General features: G+C 36.1%; 2 protein-coding genes and 1 pseudogene across 2 annotated transcripts; 2 read left to right on the plus strand and 1 right to left on the minus strand.

The window, feature by feature from the left end:
• The first annotated feature begins 3,305 nt into the window (after positions 1-3,305).
• Positions 3,306-4,701, plus strand: LOC110799662 (cytosolic sulfotransferase 13-like; annotated as a pseudogene).
• Positions 4,702-6,010: 1,309 nt separating this feature from the next.
• LOC110799664 (protein PLASTID TRANSCRIPTIONALLY ACTIVE 12, chloroplastic) lies at positions 6,011-16,386 on the minus strand. Its single transcript, XM_022004948.2, has 10 exons — positions 16,218-16,386; positions 16,070-16,116; positions 13,651-14,304; positions 13,106-13,218; positions 10,755-11,014; positions 9,447-9,568; positions 8,780-8,848; positions 7,989-8,042; positions 7,431-7,535; positions 6,011-6,348 (listed from the first exon to the last, which is right to left on the minus strand). Exons 1-10 carry the CDS (start codon positions 16,249-16,251, stop codon positions 6,250-6,252), a joined length of 1,557 nt encoding a protein of 518 aa, XP_021860640.1. The 5' UTR covers positions 16,252-16,386; the 3' UTR covers positions 6,011-6,249.
• A 1,723-nt stretch (positions 16,387-18,109) lies between these two features.
• LOC110799663 (protein FAR1-RELATED SEQUENCE 5-like) lies at positions 18,110-20,162 on the plus strand. The gene is made up of 4 exons (XM_056835764.1): positions 18,110-18,279; positions 18,509-18,586; positions 18,698-19,377; positions 19,537-20,162. The coding sequence occupies exons 1-4, from the start codon at positions 18,110-18,112 to the stop codon at positions 20,160-20,162; spliced, it is 1,554 nt and encodes a 517-aa protein (XP_056691742.1).
• Positions 20,163-23,866: the final 3,704 nt, after the last annotated feature.

Consider the following 23,866-nt stretch of genomic DNA (forward strand, 5'->3'; position numbering starts at 1 on the left):
ACATCCAAACATCATCCAAAAATCAACCAAGGCAACACAAGAACCAACCAAAGCGAGAGGAAAAAATCCAATCACAACGCAAATTACCAAACTAAATTCAAAAAAACCTCTAAACAGATCACCCATATTACTAAACAACCAGAATATGAAAACTAACAACCTAAACTAATTAGCAGGAGGATTAAATAGAGAAGGAAACACCACTTGCAGTCAAGAAAGTTTTAAACCAACAACCGTAAAAATGGCCAAACGGATCCCTCCAACCCGGCTATTCTAATACGGAAGCTAAACCCTAACCCATTCTTTACCTTTATCGCCAAGATCGGCGTTTTCCGAAACAACAAGACGACGGCGACGAGGCTAGGTCGTAAACTCCACTTTTCACCTTTATCGTCAAGATCGGCGTTATTCGAAACCACAAGACGACAGCGAAGAGATTAGCTCCGATTTGACTATGACCGGAAACCCCAAAATCAAATCTGAAAGCCTCTAGTTGCTTCTAACTTTCCCAGAAAACCCTAGCCCGAACAAAGCCTTTACCGGCACTTTTTCGTCGGCGGCGAACGAGATAGGTCTGAGGTTAGAAAGTTAAGGACTCTTGAGAACCAGATCTAATGAAATCCCCCACTAAAACACACTGAGATAAAATCCAAAATCACTGAGATCTGCTAAAAATAAAACAACTCACTAAAGAAGAGAACCAACCTAATTAACACTAAGCTGCTCGCCGATGACCGGAGCTAAGCAACGGTGCTCAGGCCGTCGGCGGCAGTAGGGAGGCTTTTGGTTTTTAGGGTTAGATAGAGGCGAGAGATTTTGGCTTTAGAGAGAGAAAGAGGATTCTGTCTTGTTTCTCTTGTTGGTGGATTCGTATTCCTATATGGTTACCTAAAGTTTTATTTACCAAAATAAATCAATTATTACTTCAAATTCACTCATATTGATCTTGTTAATAAAAACTACACAAATTCTTATTTACAAGGATTGTAGAATAATTACTGTACACAGGAGTAAAAGTTAACTCAAAATGCTTAAAAGTTATGCTTATATATGTAAAAGTTAATTTTTTTAGTGATAAATTTTTTTTCATTTTAATACTTCCTCGGTTTTTTAATACTCGCAACGTTTGTTAGTTTCACGCATGCCAATGCACAACTTTGATCATTTATATCTTAAATTCTCTTTATGCAAAAATTATAAAAAGTTGATATTTTGAAAATACACATTGAGACGAATCTAACAAGATCCCACATGACTATGTTTTATCTTATATAAAAAACAATAAAAATAGTCAAAGTAGATTATATGAATAGTGGCAAAAGTCCAAACGTTGCGAGTATTAAAAAACGGAGGAAGTAAAACTTATTTCTTCAAAATCACTAATAATGTATAAAATTAATCATTTAATCCTTTTGAATTGTTTATCTATCAACTTTTTTTTACTAATATAAAAGTTAATCAAAACTAGGTTAAAGTTACAAAAAAAATGGGTTAAAGTTATCTTGGTGTACATTGTGCGCGCAAGACATTTTGTAAAAACTAATGACACACTGATAATAACACGTGTTATTACCGATGCGAAATGATTACTACTCCGTACCTCATTCTAGAGCTGTCAAAACGGTTATTCGAGTCGGGTCCGGGTCTGGTCATCTCGGGTCTCGGGTCATGATCTGGTCGGGTCGTGTCGGATAATTTTATCACCGGATGCATGTCGGGTTCAGGTCGGGTTCGGTCAGGTTGAAAATTTGTCAGGTCATATCGGGTTATTTTTTCATTTTGGTATAGGTCAGGTTCGGTTCGGGTTCGGGTCGGGTCTTTTTCTAGTCGGGTACAATTACGGGTTCGAGTCCTAACGAGTCGGGTCGTGTTTGGATCGGATAATTACCGGGTCGGTTAAAATTCAGGTCGGGTTCACTATCGGACACGGGTTAAGACCGGTTACGATAGCTATCAGGATTAGTTAAGACCTTATAAATTTGGTTAAATTTGGATTAACGCTTTTCACTTGTTCTAGATTAGGTAATTATAAAAAATATATTAACTTGATTTAACATATTATTTGGTTAGGTCAATGACAAATCGGGTTGTCAACAGGTCGCGTAAATTCAGGTAACGGGTTGTCACAAATTGAGTCAATAACAGGTTTCATCGGGTTATAATCGGTTTCGGGTTATAATCAGTTTCTGGTTGAATTGGGTTCGGGTCATTTTTCGGTCGGGTAAGCTTACTAAGTTTTGTTATCGGTTATATTTCGGTCGGGTATCAGGTTCGGGTCCGGGTCATGCATTAACGGGTCGAAATCGATCGTCGGTTTTAACGGGTTGAATACGGTCGGGTTACGGTTTCCTATTTTAACAAAAATTCGGGTCTCGGATCGGGTCCGGGTCCTTAAAAATACAGGTCGGTTCAGGTCGATTTCTCGGGTCGAGTCAGTTTTTGACAGCTCTACCTCATTCGATATCTTTTCATATGCCTTCTACAACACTCAACGAAGTCATCACATCTTGTCAAAAAATTTAAAAATAGACGAACGACGTCGCAACCACGGAAGACGAATTGTAAAGACAAACAACATCAAAAAGGAGTATAAGCAAAGTTACGGAATTATTGGTACGGAGTAATACAAGTAAGGGATCAATTTATTGTTTGAACTAAAACTAAGATCATATATTCTTAATTACATTTATTGTACAATAAATATTGTAAAATCGGATATAAAGTTACTTTGATATATTATAAAAGTTATTTTTTTTAGTGATAATGTAAATAATAATTATCCCCATAGTAATCTTTAAAAGTTTGTCCACCAAAAAATATTTCATAATATAAAAAGTTAATTAAAACATGTTAAAAGAAACTATAAACTAGATAAAAGTTATCCAATATACAATAGATTAAGATGCGTATAATACCTATTGATCTTTAGAGGCTCATGGGAAATTAGTGAAAATTTGGAGTACGGAGTTACAGATGGTCGGGTATATAATAGGAAAAATTGACCCCACCAATCCCATCTATGGTCGATTATCTTTAAAAAGTAGATACATACACTAATACTATAATAGGCCTAATAGCATAATGCAATCTTACACCAACAAAAATCAAACAAGTTATCCTTTGTAAACATGTAACTTATGTAGTGGCGTACGCATCATATTTTATTTCTTATCCAAGTGTCACAATATCATTACCTTTTAAAAATAAAAAATAAAGTGGCGTATACGTCCTATTTAATTTCCGTAATGTAAATAGCAGGACTTTTATAAAGTCATTATGAACCCATGCAGTCCAATACAATCTACATGACAAAGATACAAGAAATTAAAAGCGGGTTTAAAAACCTTCAAAATTCCCTCCTAGTAAAATATTGGATGGGTATTTTTCCGATGTACCTATATATCAAGGTTTTTGGTGCCCACTTCTTGATTCCACTGTATCATTCCAAATCCACTTTCAAGCCCATGACACAGACGTCATTCTAGCGAGCTTGCCCAAAACCTCCAAATCCACTTTCAAGCCCATGACACAGACGTCATTCTAGCGAGCTTGCCCAAAACCAGCACCACTTGGCTAAAATCACTAATTTTCGCCATTGTAAATCGGAACAGATTTACAGATATTTCTCAACACCCACTTCGAACTCAAAATCCCCACGAACTTGTTCTTCAGTTGGAAGCTAAAGTTTACCATAATATTCAAGGAAGTCAACCTGATTTTACCGACTTACTCTTGCCTCGACTATTTGCCACCCATATACCGTATTTGTCACTACCAGAATCAATCAAAACCTCGAAATCCAAAGTCATTTACCTTTGTCGAAATCCTTTGGACACTTTTGTTTCATCGTGGCATTTTTTTCTCCAACTTAATGTTAATATAAAAATATGGGTTTAAAGGTTGTTTTTAATCAATTGAAGGTAAAAATGAGTTTTAAACATGCATTTTTTACCGTCAATTAAGGTTTATCTTTGGGTTTTTCCATTTCTACCTCCGCCACTTTAAGGTAAATATGATAGAGGAAGATTTTCTTAAGTTTTGCGAGGGAGAATTCCCACATGGCCCCTATGAAGATCATGTACTTGGGTATTGGAAGGAGAGCATACAAAATCCAGATAAGGTGTTATTCATGGAATATGAAGGGCTTAAAGAGGATCCGATAACCCATGTAAAAAAGTTGGCAGAGTTCGTGGGTTACCCGTTTTTGAAAGAAGAGGAAAAAGGAGGTATCATAGACAAGATCATCAACCTTTGTAGCCTTGAAAGTCTGAAGGAAATGGAAGTGAATAAGAGTTGGAACTTTTATGGGTATTTTGACAACAAAGCTTTGTTTAGGAAAGGGGAAGTTGGAGATTGGTTAAATTATTTGAGTCCTTCAATGGTTAAGAGTTTTGAAGACAAATTTAAGGACTCTTTTTTTTCTTTTAAAAACTACAAACTATTTTGTGATGCTCCAAAATAAGAGGGATGAAGGCCTTGTTTGGTTAACAGTTGTTAGTTGTTATCTGTTAGTTGGTTTGACTAGTGGTTAGCTATTTATATTAACTGTTTTGACTAGCTACTTGTGTAAAATTGTTTTTGTAAATAGCTGTTAGCTATTTGTATTAGCTAGTTTGACTACCTGGTTGAATTAACGGCTTGTGTAAAAGTATTTTGTAAATTAGTTGTTAGTTATTACTCCGTAGTTGCTTAATAAGTAAAATAAACATTAAGGTTAATAACATACTTTGTTGTTGGGTACTTTATTTCTTATTAATATTAGACAAATAGTTTATTATGTTTATTATTTTCTCTTTATTTTTTTAATAAATATTGAATAAATAAAAAAAAATTATTTTCCCTTCAAAAAAACAATTTTTTTTAGAAAATATTATTCTTAATTTAATGATATTACAAGCATGATTGCAATAGTGTTCAAATGTTTCAAAATACTAATGTAACATTTATTACAACAAGAAACGAGTAGCAAAAGGGGTGAAATGAAGAAGGGAGGCTTGAGCAACGAGCAAAGCTTTTAGGAGGGAAATAATGTAGGTTGCTAAGTTTGGTAAGCGTTGTAATTCTAGGCAACATGAGGACAAACTACTCTTTTTGAGAATTACTTTTTTTCATCCCAAAACTCTCTTTGGAACCTCTTCTAATCAAACACTTTCAATTAGTTTTTTCAAAATGTCACACCTCTAATCCTCAAGAACTCTTTTTCCCTAAAACTTCTCATGGCCATACGCCCCAAAAATATTTTATTTCTCTTTTTTTCCGTACTTTGTCAATATGTTTATAAGTTTATTGATTGATGTAGTTAATTTGTTTAAGAAAAAATACCCTTCTCAATTTCAAAAAAACAAGAGAAGTAATTTTTTTTTTTTTTTTTTTGTCGTTATGTAAAAGGATTTTTATGTAGATGATATTCAGACCAATATTGCTTACCATGTTTGTAAACTCCGAAATTTATGGAGTTGTTTGGCAAAATTAGTGGTAGCGGGTAATGTTTAGTAGTTGAGTGGCGGGTAATAGTTGATGTAGCGAATAACGGTGAATAGTAGTCGGCAACGATTAACTGTCAAAGTAGCGGGTAACTGAGCGTGTTCAACGGTAACGTTTGAGATAGCGGGTGGCTGTTTGACATATTCAAAAGAGGAAGTACAAGCGCATATCAGATATGTATGGGCAAATACATATGAGAACAAAAGACAAAATAGGAAAAAGGACAAAAAAGAAATTAAATGGTACTTTTTTAAACAAAAATGGTACTTTTTTAATAGAATGGTACTATTTTTTACAGAATGGTACTTTTTTTAACATGAATGGTACTTCCTTTTTTGTCTTTTAGCTATTTGTCTTTTAGTTGATATGTGTGTTTCCACACATATCTGATATGCGAAAAAACAACCTCATATTCAAAACGCTACTTGTAAAATATGTAAGTGTTTAGTATGGTAGCGGGTGAGGTAGCAGGTGATGTAGCGGTAGAGACAGCTGATGGATAACTTTTGTCAAACGTTAAAAATAGTAGCGTTTGAAGGTATCGGGTAACTTTTGATAAAATTATAATAAAATTTTAAACAAAATAGCTTTGGTTGGTATTTTACAATCTCAACCGCTACTTTTACCAAACACTCGTAGCTTTCTAGATGAACAATAATACAACTGTGCCATAGTTGCTTCACTTCTGAACCTGTCACTTGATAGTACTGCATTATCATTCATTTCATATCATATCTCAATGTTGACGCCATTCAGTTTCAGGTGTCAGTCTTCCTCGTCGAAGTCCAACAGAAAATCAGTTAAATTCTCTGAATCATCTACAGCCTCATCCAAACTCAAGGAGTCTTTCTTCTTAGGTTTGTCCTGAAATATTTAAGAGACAGTAGAAAAAGAAAAATTATATAACTCAACCATGTTAAATTAGGATACTCCAGAAGCTGTCAATCAATACAGAGGGTAACCAATTCAAACTTGCATATACAGTACAGATCACACTGCTATAATTTCTACCACTCAGTCTAGATTGCCTTCTATTTTTCAAATGATAAGTGAGCCTAATGTCATGGACAGGCCTTTTGGCCGCCCACGCTGCGCCTGAATCCCCGAGGCTTGATCCAGGCCAGCCTACCCCATATACGTAACAAACATTGAACACGACAATAGTAGAGGAAACAACACGTAATGATACTAACCTGCATTAATATACATGCATCAATAAAGGCACACAAGCTCATGGGAGTTGCCTCATATGGGACACGCTGGGCCTTAGCATCGGGAAACCCGTGATCAAGTGAATGTGGCTTATTTCCACACAAGTTTTAATTAATATAGAACCTCGCTAAGTGTGTTCCTTCGACCAACACGACAAATATTAGTGTCCTGGATCTTTGGGACCTAGGCTATGGTTATGAGATATTGAGATGACCCTACCCACTCATCAGACCTGAGAGGGAGGGAAAACTAGTCAAAGTGTCAAACCATACAACACCTACAAAAGCTATTTCACAGTTTTTGATGGTAAACCATATAATAAAATTGAAGCAATGTAGGTTAACTTCCCCAAGTGAGGGTAGCTTAAATATATGGATGCCGACAAACTAGCAGTTTTGCGGCTTAAAAAAGAGTAAGTTAAGTGCTAAAGAAATCCTTGATGTGCTTCATGATTGGATAAGTTTATTTTTCCTGCATTTCTGATGCATAGGATTGTGAATCTGTGATCCTATCTTAGGCACAAAGAAAAGTGCTTCATATCCTGTTGCTCGCAGAAACTTATTTTAGCGCACCCCAATATAGAATCACAGTCAATCTAAAGCAAAAAAAAAAAGCTTTTCTTTATAAAAGTTCAAACTTCTACAAAAAGAAAAAAAGAAAAGAAGGTCCAGGAATCAAATTAAGTAATCATCAAATGAGAATTATGAGAGGGCTCGACCAGGAAGGTGAATCACCTTTGACTTGCGAAGCTGAGGATTGCTTTTATGGACACTCCAGTTTCTATTAATCTTCTCTTCCGCCTCATCATTACCCTCCGAGTCACTATCCTCGTCCTCATCCTACACCAAAATGATTGAAGAGATAAGTGAATATGGAAATTCAGATTTCCATGCTACAAAGAGCTGTATTCGAGAAACACAGCTTGAAATGAGTTGCTCGTTCTGTTCCATATTAATCTTCCCAATTGTAAATAGTACTAAATAGCATAAAAAATTAAGAGAAGCGATTAAATGTAGAATAAAAAACATTCAACATTGAGAGATAGAGAGAGATTGGAATGAAGAGATAAAAAGGGGTGATGTGAATAACTGAATATGCAGACAAAGAATGGGAATAAAACTCAAAAAAACTTGATGGAAAGACAATTATAAAGCACCCAAAAACTGAAAGTTACAAGGGATACTGCTACTCTCTTTCACATCTTTAACTATTACAGAGTAATAATATCTTGAATGATGTATTAATAAAAATTGTGGCTAAAATTTTTAGGGGGAATGAAAGATGGGACTTGCCTCATTTTCACCTATGTCAATAGCACGTGCCATAGCGTCATCTACCTCTGCCAGCTGCTTATAACAGAGCAATATTAGAAACCACAGATTAAGAATATGAAGTGCATGACTGTACGGTAGTGAAAAAGATGGACAATACTGATATGATGCTTGAGACATATCACCAGGTGCCACGTATTAAATTAACCACCACCACCACGAATTCATCCTACCATTTGGATGCGGGGAGGTGAAGATGTATGTTCAAGTAATCCATACTTTTCATGATATGAGTTTGGATATGCACATATCACTAATTCACTATACGCTTTATAAGCATATATAGAAAGAATTACCTAAGAATATCTAACTAAAGCTTTATCCTACAGTCACATATGGATTTTTATTATGATTTTATACATCTTTTCCCTCTCGATCTTGTTTGAATCTAACTCTTAACATGTTTTTTAAGAGGGCTGTGTATCACTTGCAAAATTATAACTTCAGAAATTACACTAACAAGACACCTTGTCATGTTGTGGCATAATGAAAGAAGAAGAAAATATACAGGCGGAAAGCATAACAATAATTCAAAAAATACCAATGGCTGTAGTCCTCTTCAGTTATCTAGTATACAAATCACATCAATGAAACAAATATATACAATGTAAATGAAACTGGATCCTGAAGGAATTATCAACCATATAGATAAACGAAATTAACAAACATACAAATGACCTAAAAATACACAAATCGACTGAAAGAGATAGGAAAGAGGAAGAAACTGGTAGGTAAGAACAAGATTTTCCTACCTCGTGCTCTTCAGTCTTCTCTTTGGCCAAAAGCTTTTCTAGGTCCTCCCTTGAAATGATTTTTCCATGCTGATCAAGCAAGATTGCAATGAAGAAAATTAAAGAAACACTTATTTAAGTACTGAACCACACAAATATGTCGGGGTGTGATGAATGAAGTGAGAAACAAATGTGCGACGAAAAAAAATCAAATTTCTAAACAACTTCAACTTCCAATACCTATCACGTCTAGTAAACTTTTTCGTTCACCTCATTTAGAGTACAACGTGAATAGTCTTCCCACTCTGCCACTTAAATTAGCACTAGTTAAAGGAATAAGGCCATTAGCTGATACATAAAGGATCCCTCTTTATCACCTTATGCTGTTAATTATGAGAATGAGACAGTATGTGAAGACAACCCATGAATATGAAGTAATAAAGATTCCCCTATATGACTTTGCTGCTCCTCTATGACGAAGCATTTTCGCAATATTTACCAAGACATCTTCCACACTTTTTTTTTTTTTTTTTTGCATATCAAACCTGACGAGTTTTCTCCGGATAAGCATGATATACGTAACGAAAAATTCTAGAACCAGGCTTCTATTGTGTTCCAAGTTCTAGAAATGTTTCAGAGATGAGCACATATAAGCCACTATTAGAAGCAAGGTCATGAAATTGCTAACCTCCTTTAGATGAGCCAGCATGTTAGGCGTAGGCTCATGAAAATCTGGACCTCTATAATCAATCACAATATCTGGGTCTTGAATGTAATTAATAGTTGGATAAACGGGATCCCCACCCCATACTGCAAAGGAGAATGATGTCAGAAATGCGAACATAAAATCGAAGAAGAAGAAAGTAAAGGCATGCGTCTAGAACATGTAAAAAAAGTGTCTAGTGCCTTGAAGAAAAAAGTAAAACAAGCAAGGAGAAAACTAGAAAAGAAAATATGAAGAGATATCTTAACAGCCTTGCATAGCATTTATAAACTATCATACAAGCACATCATTAACACAAGTGAGATGAACAGATAACAAATGCCGCACATATGAGTGATCTCAATTCGACTATCTCCTGAGGTGTAGAAGAATCGGGTACTGTATAAGTTAATCAAATAGGTCAGCAGATCAAATGCCATTCAAAGGGGGCAGGGATTAAAGACCGACTCTAACCACAAAGAGAGAGCACCTACTCAAGTTAATTGGATAAACATCACTAATTTACAAAGATGATGTCAACGGATTTTGTAGGCTGACTCTTTATTCATGTTAGCCGACCCCAAATCATTTTGGGATTAAGGCTTTGTTGTTGTTGTTGTTGTTGTACTCTTTACGCATAAATGCTAAGAGAAACCATCTGAGATGGCAAGAAATATTGACACAAATAATTGAATATGGGGCTCATACCGGCAAGAATGGATACTTGATTCATAGACATCTCATACTTCTTTCAAAAAATAGACTTTCCTTAAGGCCCTTTATCCCATCCAGGAAAAGTTTATTCGGTTCGGATGACACTATGGTACACTCCTAAATGGAAGGTCATTCATCCAATACAGGAGAACTTTATTCGGTAATAAACTAATAACAGTATGGCACACTTCTAAATGTGCACTACTGGAAAACATTACAGTAACAGTTTTGTCCTTTTACACTAATATATATTCTGGAACATCCATAATCCGAAACCATATTGTATACGGGGTTATAAATTAATGAAGGCGCACGTTTTAGGACTATAGTTCTTTAGTGAAGGTCGTGTAGTACTGTATTTAGCATTCAAATAATGACGATAAGAAATACGTAAAACACTAGTTCTTAGTATTCCTGAATATAGGACAATCAGGCATCAGCTTTATGCATCATGAAACTAGCACCATGACAAACTAAATAAGGTAACTCTAATTCTGGTACTCAATGACCATCAAATGGAAATGACAAACAATCATGGAGAAAATGAAGCTCATCTAAACCAGGACATTGAAGACATACTTTCCTTTATTTGGTCCTCGCGCATGCGCATAGCCAAAGGATCCCTGCGTATACGGATATCAGTCCCCATCATTATGCGATATTCTCTATCCGTCTGATGAGAGAGCATTTCAATAAGTTGGGTATTCTCATCTTCACCGGTCTCTTCAAAATGTTTCTGAATAGCTTCACGTGAAGTATCTCCTTTCCAGGCTTTAACCCATTCTGAATAAAATGCCATTGGGCCTATTTTCTCTAATCTCTCCTGTTCAGCTTTTAGCCTACATCAAACAACAATTAAGACCATTTGATGGATGATCAAAATTTGTATTAAAACATGTGTAATTACAAATACTAAATCATGACCCTATGTCAAACTCGGGCCCTGCTTGATTCAACGGAAAAATTTCAGTGGAAAATGATTTTCCATGGAAAACATTTTTCAAGGGAAAAACTATTGTAAAGTAGTTTCCTTTTGTTTGTTTCAATAGAAGATAAGTTATAGAGAAAAAAGGAAATGGAAGTGGGAGGAGAGAAAAAGGAAACGGAAATGATGATGTGGGAGGAGAGAAAGAGGGAAGGATGTGGTTTTCCACTTTTCCTACCTTACAAAAGGAAAATATTTTCCACTTTTAGGAAAACAAATAACAAAACAAACAACAGAAAATGGGAAAATCATTTTCCTTGAAAGTGTTATCTGCCAAAACAAACGGAGCCTTAGAGCTTTCGTCATCAACAACACAAAAGGTGAGAAAAGAGCCTTTCTGAAAAGGAAGGTCAGTAGGCAATAGCCCTGATATGGATGCGACTTTCGTATCTGAACATTGCCTGATAAAATTAAATATGTTGATCTGCTCATGAATGTGAATGAGTTTTATAAGAGAGAGTAGACATCAAATCGAGTTACCAGACTCATGCACCAAAGCCAAAACCGGGCAATATTTAGATTATAAGGCCTTCTCAATTTTCCAGAAGAAAAAGAAAAGTAGGCCCATGAAGTATCAAATGCCCCGAGCTTAATGCACCACAAAGGAGGACATTTCTCTTAAATACCCAAGCACTTATTCCTTCATTCTCTCATAAACCCAAAGGCCGACTATACCTGAGATCAGAGACCTTTTGTTACCCTCTCCCCTAGTCCCCTTCCACATGGAAATTTAATAGTATGAAGGATAAAGCTCCTCATTTCTCAGGTTTAAAAAAATAATTAAATGATCTAAGTGCATTTGTCCTCTTCCAAATAAAAATGAGCTTATGAATTTAGAGCCAATAAGGGAGGTATAAACAGTATGAAGCTCAAAATATGAGTTTAATGTTGTAATTGCCAATTTGGCAAACAAGATGCAGTAATTGGAAATAATTCATCGCAACATCGAAGCCATTGCTTTGGGTTTGTGCTAGAATATGAATTTAATTGATTGCTTTGTAAGGAAACCTAGGTGCTTTGGATCGATTATATTCAAGGGATTTTTCTATTGCTAGCCCATAAACACACACACACAAGAAAAAAAGGTGAGGTTTCAAATTACAAAAGAGAACAATTCAAACCATGATACTAACACAAAAAGGTTAATTGGTAGTTTGGTACCACAAAACTCTTCTTAGCCCTTCTAGAAAGAAGCCGGCTTACTAGATTATAATAATACCATAAAAAGGGCAGTCGATGCCATACATATAAATAAAAATTATAGATTCTATACCATCACAAAAGCATGAATGATACAATTAAATGATTTTAGAATCTTAACCAACAAACTAAAAAAGAACAGAAAGAGTGTTAATAAGTAAAAATGAACTTACATGAAACCTAATCCATAGAGCTTAAATGAAGCTCATAAATAATCACATGTATCACATTTTCCATCAAGCTACATAAAAAATTTAGGGTGATTTAATAAATATACAAAGATTTCAAATGACCATCCTCTAAACCTTGGAGTCTTTAATTTTAGTTGCCCCTCGAGACTAAGACTAAATTTCAAAGGTTATCATATACTCCCTCCGTTCCACAAAGTTTGCACAAGTCATGCCCAATGCCCTACTTCCCATTTTGATTCATTTCACAATAATTATGCTTTATTATCCATTAACACTTCAAAATGCATGATTGTAGTGGTAAGCTAGTACCTCTTTTCACCATAAAAACGAGAAATAAAAAAAGTAATACCAATTCCTAGAGATCAATTTTTAATTATTAAATTCTACTTAACATGCATATTTTGTCAACTAGACAAACACAAACAGGGCCACGTGCCACGACACTAAAAAGAATGAAGAAATTATAGAATGGCGCTATTATTGTACCATATCCCTGTCCTTACAAGGAAAAGCAAAGGTCTCAAGGATACACATAGATGCTACCATGGTAGTACCTTTCCTCTTTAAAAAGATGGCGCCTTGCTCTGTAAAGTGAAGTCTCTGTTAGTGTTGGTTGCTCACCGTAAAGCTTCACTTGCCCAGTTTCAGCCATAGCTTTAAGGAAAACCTGAAGCAAGCACCAAAAGTATATCAAAAAATGTAATGTTACTAACAATTCAGTGAGCACTTCAATTAGAAATCAAAACCTCTGATTTTCACTACGAAAGAGCAAGTAAAATCAAACATAGGACTTCTCACCAAAGAACAAAGACAATCAACAGCTTCTTCCATCTCAAATAATCTTGACTTTTAAAAGTCGAAGAAAGGGAATTTTACTATAATTTGTGTGTGTGTGTGTGTTTGGGAGGGGGGAGGGGGGGGGGGGGGGGGGGGGGGGGGGGTTACATGCATTGCAACTAGTGTTTGGAAAACATTCTTCTTGATACTTTCACTACTCAATTTTTCGAACATTCTAGTCAGAAATAGAGGTCAAATTAAAAGGTTGTTTAGCATATAAGAGTCAGAAACATGACCACCTTGCTTATTAGTGTCCACTAACCGTTTCAACATCAGGTTTCCTCCTTTGCCATCTAGACCATTGCTCCTTATCTGGTTTTCTCCAGTTCCACCAAAGTTCTTCACTTGTAAGTGGCTCCTCTATTGGCTTTTTCACTTTTGGATCAACAAATGGGTGAGGTCGTCCAAATTTTTTGTCCTTCTCATATTCACTCAGCTCCTCACTTTCAAGGTCAGCCTGATAGACAACATATTCCGAAGAATCAATAGGATCTTCACCAATATCATCTGAAGTCTCTGTTAATTCTGGGTCTGAAAGAACTGGACTTAGTTCCTGCGAGCCAGCAACAGCAACAGCAACTGAGCCTTTATAGTTTTTACGCCTGCTTCCAGGCCTCTTCCCAAAGGATGAATCACTTGTTGACTCTCCTTTTGGTTCAGGAGCTCTGGCAGCTCTAACGCGATCAGCAGTGCCTTCAGGCCAGTAATCCTGTCCTGGAATACTTGCACGTGCACCAGAGGCAGGCTCAATCCTCCCGGATGAAGAGTCCTTATAACTGTAATATGGTGCACGCTCAACAGATACTTCCTCAAAGGCTTCTTCCTCCTGTTGACACTTTATACTGTGTAACCGAGACCTTGCTGGCAGAGGACACAGTCTCCCTCTGTTAAGTAACATTGAATTGGAAGATGAGGCCTACATGCATTAGAAAATAAGTACATTTCAACACTCCAGCATAGAGGAACTAATTGATGTACTCTTCACTTTTAATTACAGATGACAGATGGCAGAAAAAGTCCTATAAATCCATAATTGCAAAAGATCGATGATGAAATCAAAGAAATCAACTGAAGTTAGATACACAATAAGCAATTTCAAGTACCCTTTAGAGGGTTAAAAAAAGATTATAAACAGGTAATCGTTGTCTTTTTAAGCTTAAATTGTATCACTAAAACTGATAGATCTCTTCGCCCGACCGGTCAGTTGTCAGTCTCACTCCTTCCTAAAAATCAATTCACTTCCATTCTCCAAATCTCGACAACTGCAGCACCAAAAACCCATCCTACAAAAAAAATGCACTATTCAACTGTCCCAAACCACCTTTCTCTAAGGCTTTATGGTTCAAACCCATAAGACTAGCAAGCATATAGATGTTAGTGATGTCCCTACTTTCCTCCATTCCTTTTTTATGTCTCTACTTTCCTTTTTAATTTGTTCAATTTTGTTGCTCCTGTTTGAAATCTTTCCTTCTAAGTTTTAACGTCTTCTTTTTTCTTCTTTTTTTACCCCACCTAATGGTTCCCCTAACTCCACCCACACACTTTATCTTAATCATTAGTTAGCCCTAAACGCCCACCAAATGGGTGTCCCCCTTACTTCCGTTAACTCCATCCACCTAATTTCAATCTACCCTAAAAATTCATACTTACCTTCGTCTCTCCCATGTTCCCCATAGGAATATCATAAGGGAATAGAGGGCGTAAAAAGTAATTGTTATGCTATATCTAGTTATGGTACATTTTTTATTAACCTACATGTATTAAATTAATGATCTTCGCAAAATCAAACATGACTTATTAACTTCTAATGAAGGGAGTAAAGAGTTTAAGACACAACCAAAGAAGATAAATAAGAGAAAAAGTTGCCTAATTTAACCACTCCAAATGTTCCAGGACAATGTCTATGCCGTCAGATAACATAACATGTCAGCCATCTTCACAAATACACAAACTCATATCATTTCCACTTGCAGGTCCAAAAACTAACATTGTCTCCATTTCATAACATATGCTGTTGTTGAAGTCAAACTTTGACCATTAATTTCTGAAATTATGTCAATGAGAAATTTTACCAGGTTCTCGAAATTTGATAAACTACCTAGTATCATGCTATTTTAACTATATTCGAGGTACATTGTAAGTTTCTAACTTGTGAGTCCTAATTGAGACAACAATGCTATTTTTGGGATTCACTTGTCAAACTTCAAATTTTTTGGTTCCATTTCCTTTTTTGTGCTGATTTTGAGTAACTAGTTCGACCATTAATCCCAAAAAAAAATTATCGTCTCAATCCTGATACCTGGTGTATTTCCAAAACATTGGGGGCACAAAGCAAATTAGTGAATTTCACTAAATCAATTACGGAGACACGGAGTAATATAATTCTTGTTATAGTTTTATCAAAATACTACTCCATATTATGCAAGAAATTCATGGTCACACTGAAGTTTTCCAGTATTAGCAATTTATGTCTTCGGATCATATGAGTCATATGACAGACAATTAGACAAAGCACAAAATGGAATTCAAATTAACCATTTTACTCGAAAATAATATCAAATATGTACCCTGCTAATTCATACAACACATGAAAACCATACCAAAAAAATATGTGAAAAAAATATTAAAAAATTGATGATTATGAACAAACACAGAAATTAAAGAAAAAATGTAGAAATTACCTTGAAAAACGAGCCATCACATGGAATCATACACCTCAATCCTCTATCTGCAACAAGAATAAAACAAAAACCAATTCCAGAATTTAGCTAAGACGAATTCCAGGATAGGAAAATGAATAAATTAGAAAAAGGGATTGATAGAACTGACCTTGAAAAACCCAGTTTGTTGATAAATTGGCCATTTTTATGCATTAAACTGGAGCATGAAGAAATTTAGGAGAGAGAAAAAAGGATGTTGGGAGATAAACGATAAGAATTTGCTTGGGAATTTTGATTGTAAGGTTTATGTGAGGGTTTTAGAAGTTTTGCGAGTTTAGTCTTTTTGGGCGACGGTTAAAAGGACTGTTAAGTACTTAAGTTAGTTAAGTAGTAGTACTGTAAAATCTAAAATGGGTATTGAACTCTAGTAGACGGGTCGTGTTTTTTTACTCCGCAGTACGGAGGAGGGTTTCTCAGCCCATAATGACTTGCGTCCAAAATGGATACAAGTACCATTATAATAATATTAACTGGTTAAATTATAATGGAGAAATCTTTAAAATGAGCTGGAATAGTACTTTTGCACCGTAACGGGGAATGGGATCCCCTGAAATTTGAGGGGGGAAAACATGGTGGGAAAATTTCGCCAATTTGCAGCAAAGTTTTCCGCGAAAAGTTGGAGGAAAATATTTACACGAAATTCCTTCGATTAAAACAAGAGTTCCTCTGTTCCCTTTACAGGAGAGAGAAAGAAACCAGAAAATGTTCTTGCTTCCAACAGGAGAGAGAAAGAAACCAGAACAAAATCGTCCATATGAGAGAGAAAGATAAGGGGAGATAAGGGATGGTACCAACTTATAGAGAACTGTTTGAATTATTTTCCCCAATATTCCCAATTTTCAACTGATTGAAAATGTATTTGAAGTTTGGTTCTTCATTGAAATTAAAGTCGAAATTCAAAGAGTATTAACTTGAAGATGAAAATGTATTCATAAATGGAAATGTATCGATTTATGAAAGAAAAAATATACTACATTTGGACTTAACAAGTACCATTGATTATCTGGTAAAAAATAGAATATAATGTATGTGTACCAATATAGATATTGGTACTATATATGTACCATACTTTAGATATGTAACAAAGAAGTTAACATATGATACTAAATTTGAAATTTAGTACACTAGAAATACGTTTAAACTAAGGTTGGTACTTCAGTTGTACCATTCTTTTAAAAAATATTAAAATTATATTAAATTTGTACCATGATGCAAATTTGGTATTTGTTACGTACCAGTATTGGGGGAATGGTATGATATATGTACCAAATTTACGACCCGACATAAATTCAGGTATTTTATTTATACCAAATGTGAAATGAACAAAATTTGGTATTATAATAATACTATATTCTAAAAAAGTTTATATTTGGTACGTATTATGTACCATAATAATTTTACGAAGAAAGTCAATAAGATAATACCAAATTTTGAGAATATTTTTTACCTTTTCAAGGTCCTATTTGTCAGAGGAGATTGGTTCCCCTTATTCCGACACGTTATTGGCCAGCCAAAATATCCCAAAAAAGGGGGGAAATTATGGAAATAGAAGGGCGGGAAAAATAGAAAGTACAGTATAAATCGAATTTAGGGGTTTATTGTTTTAGGAGAGATAAAGAAAGCAGAGTTGAGTTGAATTTGGTATTCCACAAAAATCAACAGTTGGTCGCACATCATCGAGCAAGTTTAAGGTATGTGCTTGTCTTAATTTTGAATCAATATATGAATTTTGCATATTCAATTAATGAATTAGGGTAATCAGTTATTGATAAATTGCAATTATGTTTTGAACTTGAGCAAAACAAATTATTGGTAATTTGTAAGAATTGAGGCATGATTATTAATTAAGTGTGAATTATAATAATCTGTATTGATAATTAAATAAGTGGGAATGTATAAGCCTTGAGAATGGATAATGATTTTTAGTTATTGAAATCTTTGTTAGGGTTAGGGTTTTGAAAGGGGTTTTTACTTAATTGAAATGTAAAATGTTGCAGAAATATGGTTGAATTTGTTGGGAATGATAATGAGGATGTAATTGAGGATGTAATTGAGGAAGTAAACATTACGGATGATGAAGAAGAAAATGGAGCCGATGATGATGTAGTGAGTCCTCCATTTGTTGGGATGGTATTCCAAAGTTGGGAAGAAGTGGATACGTACTACAAAAGGTATGGGAGACAACAAGGATTTGGCATACTCCGTGCTGCAGGGTCGTATGTGCAAAAGGGGGGGGGGCAAAATCTAAGGAACTGAGGGGATACTTGTGGAAGTGTGAATGTTATGGTCGTGCAGTGTATAGGCGTCGGGTTGAGGGGAAAGGGTTTACTCAACTAGGGATGAGCTTGGCACCAAAAGGTCAAAGAAATGTGATTGCCCGGTTCTAATGTATTGCAACAGGACTAAGGATGGGGAATGGGTGGTTAAAAGGGCAGTTAATGAGCATAAGAACCATTGTCCAACACCGAGGAAATCTAGGTATGTTCCTAGGTATCGATAGGAAGACATCACCTCTCTTGTAAAGAGGAAGTTGTTCAATGACTACAACTCGGGTGCTAATGTTCCTCAGATATTTAACTGTCTAGCTAGCGAGAGGAATGGAGTTGAGAATGTGACATTCACCAAAAATGTTCTTCAAAACATCATTGCTAGGGATAAGGCAGAAAAGATGAAGGAGGGAGATTGGAATGCAATGTGGAAGTACTTTAAAGCGATGTCTACTGACAACGAAAATTTCTTTCACAAGCATAGGGTGGGTGAGTATAACATATTAAAGGATGTGATGTGGGTAGATGCTAGGAGTAGAGCTGCTTACGAAGAGTTTGGAGATGTTGTAGTGTTTGACTCCACCTACTTAACAAACGAGTATGACTTGCCATTTTCTAACTTTGTTGGGGTTGATCACCATGGTCAAACCATTCTGCTTGGGTGTGCATTGTTATCCCATGAAGATTCAGAGACCTTTGAATGGTTATTTACCGAGTGGTTGTCATGTATGTCTAACAAAAAACCCATTGGTTTTCTTACTGACCAAGACGCTGCCATGAGGAAGGCCCTACGAGAAGTAATGTCTGATGTCCGACATCGATGGTGCTTGTGGCACATACTTACCAAGTTCAGTCACAAACTTGGAAAATACAATGACTATGAGCTGTTCAAAGTTGAGCTTCATAATGTGATTTACAACAGCCTTACCCAGAATGAATTTGAAGTGCAATGGTGTGATGTAATCAACAAGTATAAACTGGAGGGTGAGATTTGGCTTGCAGGTAATTCCATAATTATATTTTTCATTATTTCATATATGGTACATTAATTAAAAAAGCATATGGTACATTTTCATGCAGACACACATTTTCCTGCAGAAAAAACAGACTTTAAGATGTGCAAGAGTTGTTTATGTTGATCTCCTTTTGCTACTATTTCAGGATTATACCATGGAAGGGAAATGTGGGTGCCTGCATTTATGAACGGGATGTTTTGGGCTGGAATGAAGAGCACTCAAAGATCCGAAAGCATAAACAGGTTCTTTGATGGGTTCGTTTATAAGCACACTCGATTGTTTGAGTTTGCTCCATTTTATATTAAAGTAGTGGAATCTAGAGCTAACGATGAGCAACAGGCTGATGCAGCTGACCAAAGGGCAGTTCGCCCGTGGGCCACCCAATTTAGTGTTGAGAGAGCCTTTAGAAAGGTGTACACAGATGCAGAATTCCTCGAGGTTCAAGAGCAGTGCAATCGTGTACTGTACCTTACTTCTCTTGAGACTACTATGGTGTCAGCTGAAGTTGCACATCATAAGCTGGAGGACAGAGTGTGGGTGTTGTGTAAGGAAACCCGCAAGGAATTTTCAACAAAGTACAGGCGGAATTATATCGTGCAGATAAATTTGGAGATAAAATTGGCGGAGTGCGAATGCAAGCTATTTGAAAGTGACGGTATACTTTGCAGGCACATTATAAAAGTGTATGACATGCATGACATTCAAGATGTCCCAGATGTTTATATTCTTCGTAGATGGAGGAAAGATGTGTCAAGAAGCACTCGCGCGTGAAGGTGGTGTACCATGATCCAAGTAAGACCGAAGATGTCATGAAGCATGATAAATTAATGCTAGCATACGAGCCAATCAGTTTGAAGGCGTCAACGAATCCCGAGTGCATTAAAATCGTGATGGATACATTGAAGGTGTTGGAGAAGCGGTTGGATCAACAGTTGATTGGTGTGGAAGATATGGATGCTGATGAGACACAGGATGATGTTGGTACTCCTAGTTTGACTCAAACCAACAAGAAGAGGGCAACTACTCCAAAATCTGTTACCAATGGGTGCAGTCAAACCAAAAACAAGAGGACCACCAAAAGTACCCCTAAGTCTGTGAACAAACGAAACAAATGTGCAACACCTCCTGATAACGTCATTGTGAATGATCCTGTGGCAAGAAATAAACCACATAGGACACCAAGTTGTAGGCATCGTTCTTGTGTTGATCCAAAAAAGAAAACACCCATTAGGAGAAGGAGAATCAAAACAAATGATGTTACTGGTTGCTCACAGGAACCTCCCACGCAGGTATTACAAATGTATTTATAGTACTTGTTACGTTGCAGTTCATATGTCCAAACCAGTAACTTTGATTTGACTTATTCTTATTCAGGGCGCTGATGATGTTGAGTTTACACACACTTCCGCTGGGGGTATTGAGATGTTATCTCAAGATGGGTCATTTGGGTATTTCACCAGCATTGTTGGAGGAGATGATGGACTTGACATTGTTGGTGATGTTGGTGATGATGGACTTGGACTTGACAATGTTGATGATCTTTTATGCCGAAATTCTCTTGGGTGGGATAATTGATCTTCGAAGTCAAAACTATGAAGAGGAAAATAGGTTTAACAATGAAATTGTTTATGTGTTGTTGTTCATTTCAGATATTTGAATGATCTATATGTATGTGTTTCTGTGTATGTGTTTGAATGGGACATAATCTATATTTATGTGTTGTTATTACTACAACTTTGCGATCCTTACTTTCATTCTCCAAGACTTAAAAAGTACTAATTAACCTAAATTGGTACAAATACTGTACCAAATACAGCACACATATCCCAATTTGGTACAAAAATTCCAAAAAATTTAACAAAGATACCCTAATTTGGTACAACAAATGTAACAAATTCAACATGCGTGGGCTGTATTTGTATAACTAGGGTACCAATTTTTAAAAGTCCCTACTTAGTGTCCAGTAATCCATACTTAATTTAGGATAGGTTCAGTGGTTGTATTAAATCTATGCCCTTCCATTTTTTTTGAACTTCTTTTTGAAAAAATACGTTTCATGTGTAGGTATCTTGAAAACCCTAACACTAGTAGAAAAAACCCCTGTTGCAGCCCCCTTGTTGCAGCGTACAGGTATTAATACGCTTCAACAACCAGTCGGTCAACGCGGGTCAAACCCTTTAAAGGGTTATTGCAGCGTACAATTTAATTGTTCCCTGCAAAAAAGTTTGTTGCAGCGTACATTTTAAAAGCCCCCTGCAATAGCCTGTTATTATTGCAGCGTACAATTTAAAAGCCCCCTGCAATAGCCCGGGTAAAAAAAAATTCGCTGCAGTATTAGTTGAATAATTCAAAACAAATCAAAGCATCTCAAAATTTGGGTTCTCGCACTTAACTCTCTTCTTCTTCCCTTAGATTCCCTGCGTCGTCCCCTCAAAAAAAATACCATTCCCTGCATCGCCCAAAAAGCTTCCTCGTCGATCGTACTGGCCTCCTTGCCAGTCGCTGGTGGGTCTCTTTTTCGCCTCCTCTCCAGTCGCAACCTGTTAGCTTGCTCGGCCGGTGGTTTCAAGGAAAAACTTAGCTGGCTCGCCGGTGGTTCCAAGAAAGAAAGTTGCTCGCGTCCTGCTTTCCGTCAACCTCTTCCATGTCCCTTCTTTTAGGTTTGTTCAAGTCGCTTATCTGATTTTCGTTTTAAGAATTAGGGTTTGTTCATTTCATTTTTAGGGTTGTGTGAGTTTGTTCAATTCGTTTTTAGAGTTCAATTCGTTTTTAGGGTTTGGTCATAGATAAAGATGTGGTGGTGTTGGAATTAGAGAATGGTGGTGGGGTGGAGCAAGGGAGGTGGAGTTGACGGTTGTATTTTCACTACGCACTTGAATCATGTATGACAGTGTACCCGAAATCTCTGACAAAACCCACCAAACTCCATAATTCTATATTTTTTTTATTGTATTTATGATGTCTTAAGTTGAGTACATCTTGCCTCTTTTTAGCTTGTAATTTCTGCTACAGATCTCCAGTGGTGCTTGTTCTTGTTCTTAATCTTCTGTATTAATATTCAAACTTCTGTATGCAAGATGCTGATTGATTTTCTCTTCATTACTTGTCAGGTTCCAGAGCAAGATTGATTCTGCTGAAGGATCATAGCTGCCAGGACATTCATACCCGTCATGTTGCACAAGGTTGTAGTTGCCTGCTTGGTGATGGTGGTGGTAACATTGCCTTGTAAGATTCCCTGTGTATTGGTAACTCCCTTAAGAACTGTGTAGTAGATTTCATCATTCCATGTGTCTTATGCAGTTGATTTCTAACTTGAGAATTATTGCCTCTAAAGTGTGTGTATTTCTAGTAGTTATCCTTTCATTGATATGTATATGAACTAAAAATCGGTTAGGAGCGGGTCACATGAAAATGGTGTCGAACATTGGTAGAAAGGGATTCAATATGTTCTGGACTCCTAGGAGATTCAATATATTTTGCCAACCATCAATTGTTCAACCGAGCTTAAACTTCAGATTGGATTGTGTTGCAGATGAAGAAGAATGGAACCTGAAATTTGCTTTCAGTTATCTTCGCTTGATATTTACAGAACGTAAAATGATGTTGCTGAATTTATGTTATTTTTAGGAACTAAAATGTTGTTATGAGCTATAAGTATGTTTGAGGGAAATGCCAATTTATATTATAATATATGTTCCATTTCAGTGTTATTGCTTTTGGGACTCTTTGCAGTCATCTAGTAAGTTAGTTTTTAGATTAATTCAAGACTAATTTTGTTGTTTTTGTCAGTAAACTAAGAGTTAATTAATTGATGATGATTGTTTTCAATAGGGAACAACTTTGCTTTGGTTGACATTCATGATCCCTTCACTGAAACCATCACCTTGTGCTTAGTCTAGTGGTGAGAGTTGTGCCTCAGCTACTCCAATTCAGTATTATTTCTGTTTGGTTCTTTTTGCCTAATCTCGATAAAGAGAATCCCAACAATAAAAGGGTTATAGATAGTTTCTGCAACTGGTATTATGCCTCAACAAGATTAGCAACTATAATTGCTTTGACAGTTATTGTGTTCATTCAAGATAAAGGTTGGCCAATTGGGTACGGTGTGCCTGCATGTCTTATGGTACTTTCAATCGCAGCCTTTCTATTCGGTTCACCATTGTATGTTCATGTCAAGGTTAAGGATAGCTTGTTTGTTGGTATGTTTCAAGTTCCAATAGCCGCTTTTCGGAAAAGGAAAATTTAGTCGTCCTCATATTGAGGATGAAGATCAGTACTTTCGCGGAAATGGCTCTGAGAAAACAACCCTCAGTGACATCTTAAGGTAATATTTTAATACTCTAACATTCTACAGCACTTTGAGGTTTTTGGTGTGCTTATTCTGTTGATCATGAATCATTCCACTACTCCAATATTATACTCTGGTCAATATGGACAAAATCACTACCATGATACTATGCTCAATAAGTTCTAAA

The sequence above is a fragment of the Spinacia oleracea genome, chromosome 2 (genome assembly GCF_020520425.1).
Source record: "Spinacia oleracea cultivar Varoflay chromosome 2, BTI_SOV_V1, whole genome shotgun sequence".
Classification (NCBI taxonomy): domain Eukaryota; kingdom Viridiplantae; phylum Streptophyta; class Magnoliopsida; order Caryophyllales; family Amaranthaceae; genus Spinacia; species Spinacia oleracea.

What these genes read in the sequence shown, in the direction of transcription:
- LOC110799664 (XM_022004948.2), bottom strand. Translation starts at nt 16,251, where the DNA reads ATGGCCAATTTATCAACAAACTGGGTTTTTCAAG. An exon ending in CATCTTTTTAAAGAGGAAAG is followed by an intron (nt 11,015 to 13,105) that starts GTACTACCATGG and finishes TGTTTGATGTAG; the next exon opens with GCTAAAAGCTGAACAGGAGA. An exon ending in AGAAGACTGAAGAGCACGAG is followed by an intron (nt 8,043 to 8,779) that starts GTAGGAAAATCT and finishes TGTTATAAGCAG; the next exon opens with CTGGCAGAGGTAGATGACGC.
- LOC110799663 (XM_056835764.1), top strand. Translation starts at nt 18,110, where the DNA reads ATGGTTGAATTTGTTGGGAATGATAATGAGGATGTAATTGAGGATGTA. An exon ending in GTGGATACGTACTACAAAAG is followed by an intron (nt 18,280 to 18,508) that starts GTATGGGAGACA and finishes GTATTGCAACAG; the next exon opens with GACTAAGGATGGGGAATGGG. An exon ending in GGGTGAGATTTGGCTTGCAG is followed by an intron (nt 19,378 to 19,536) that starts GTAATTCCATAA and finishes CTACTATTTCAG; the next exon opens with GATTATACCATGGAAGGGAA.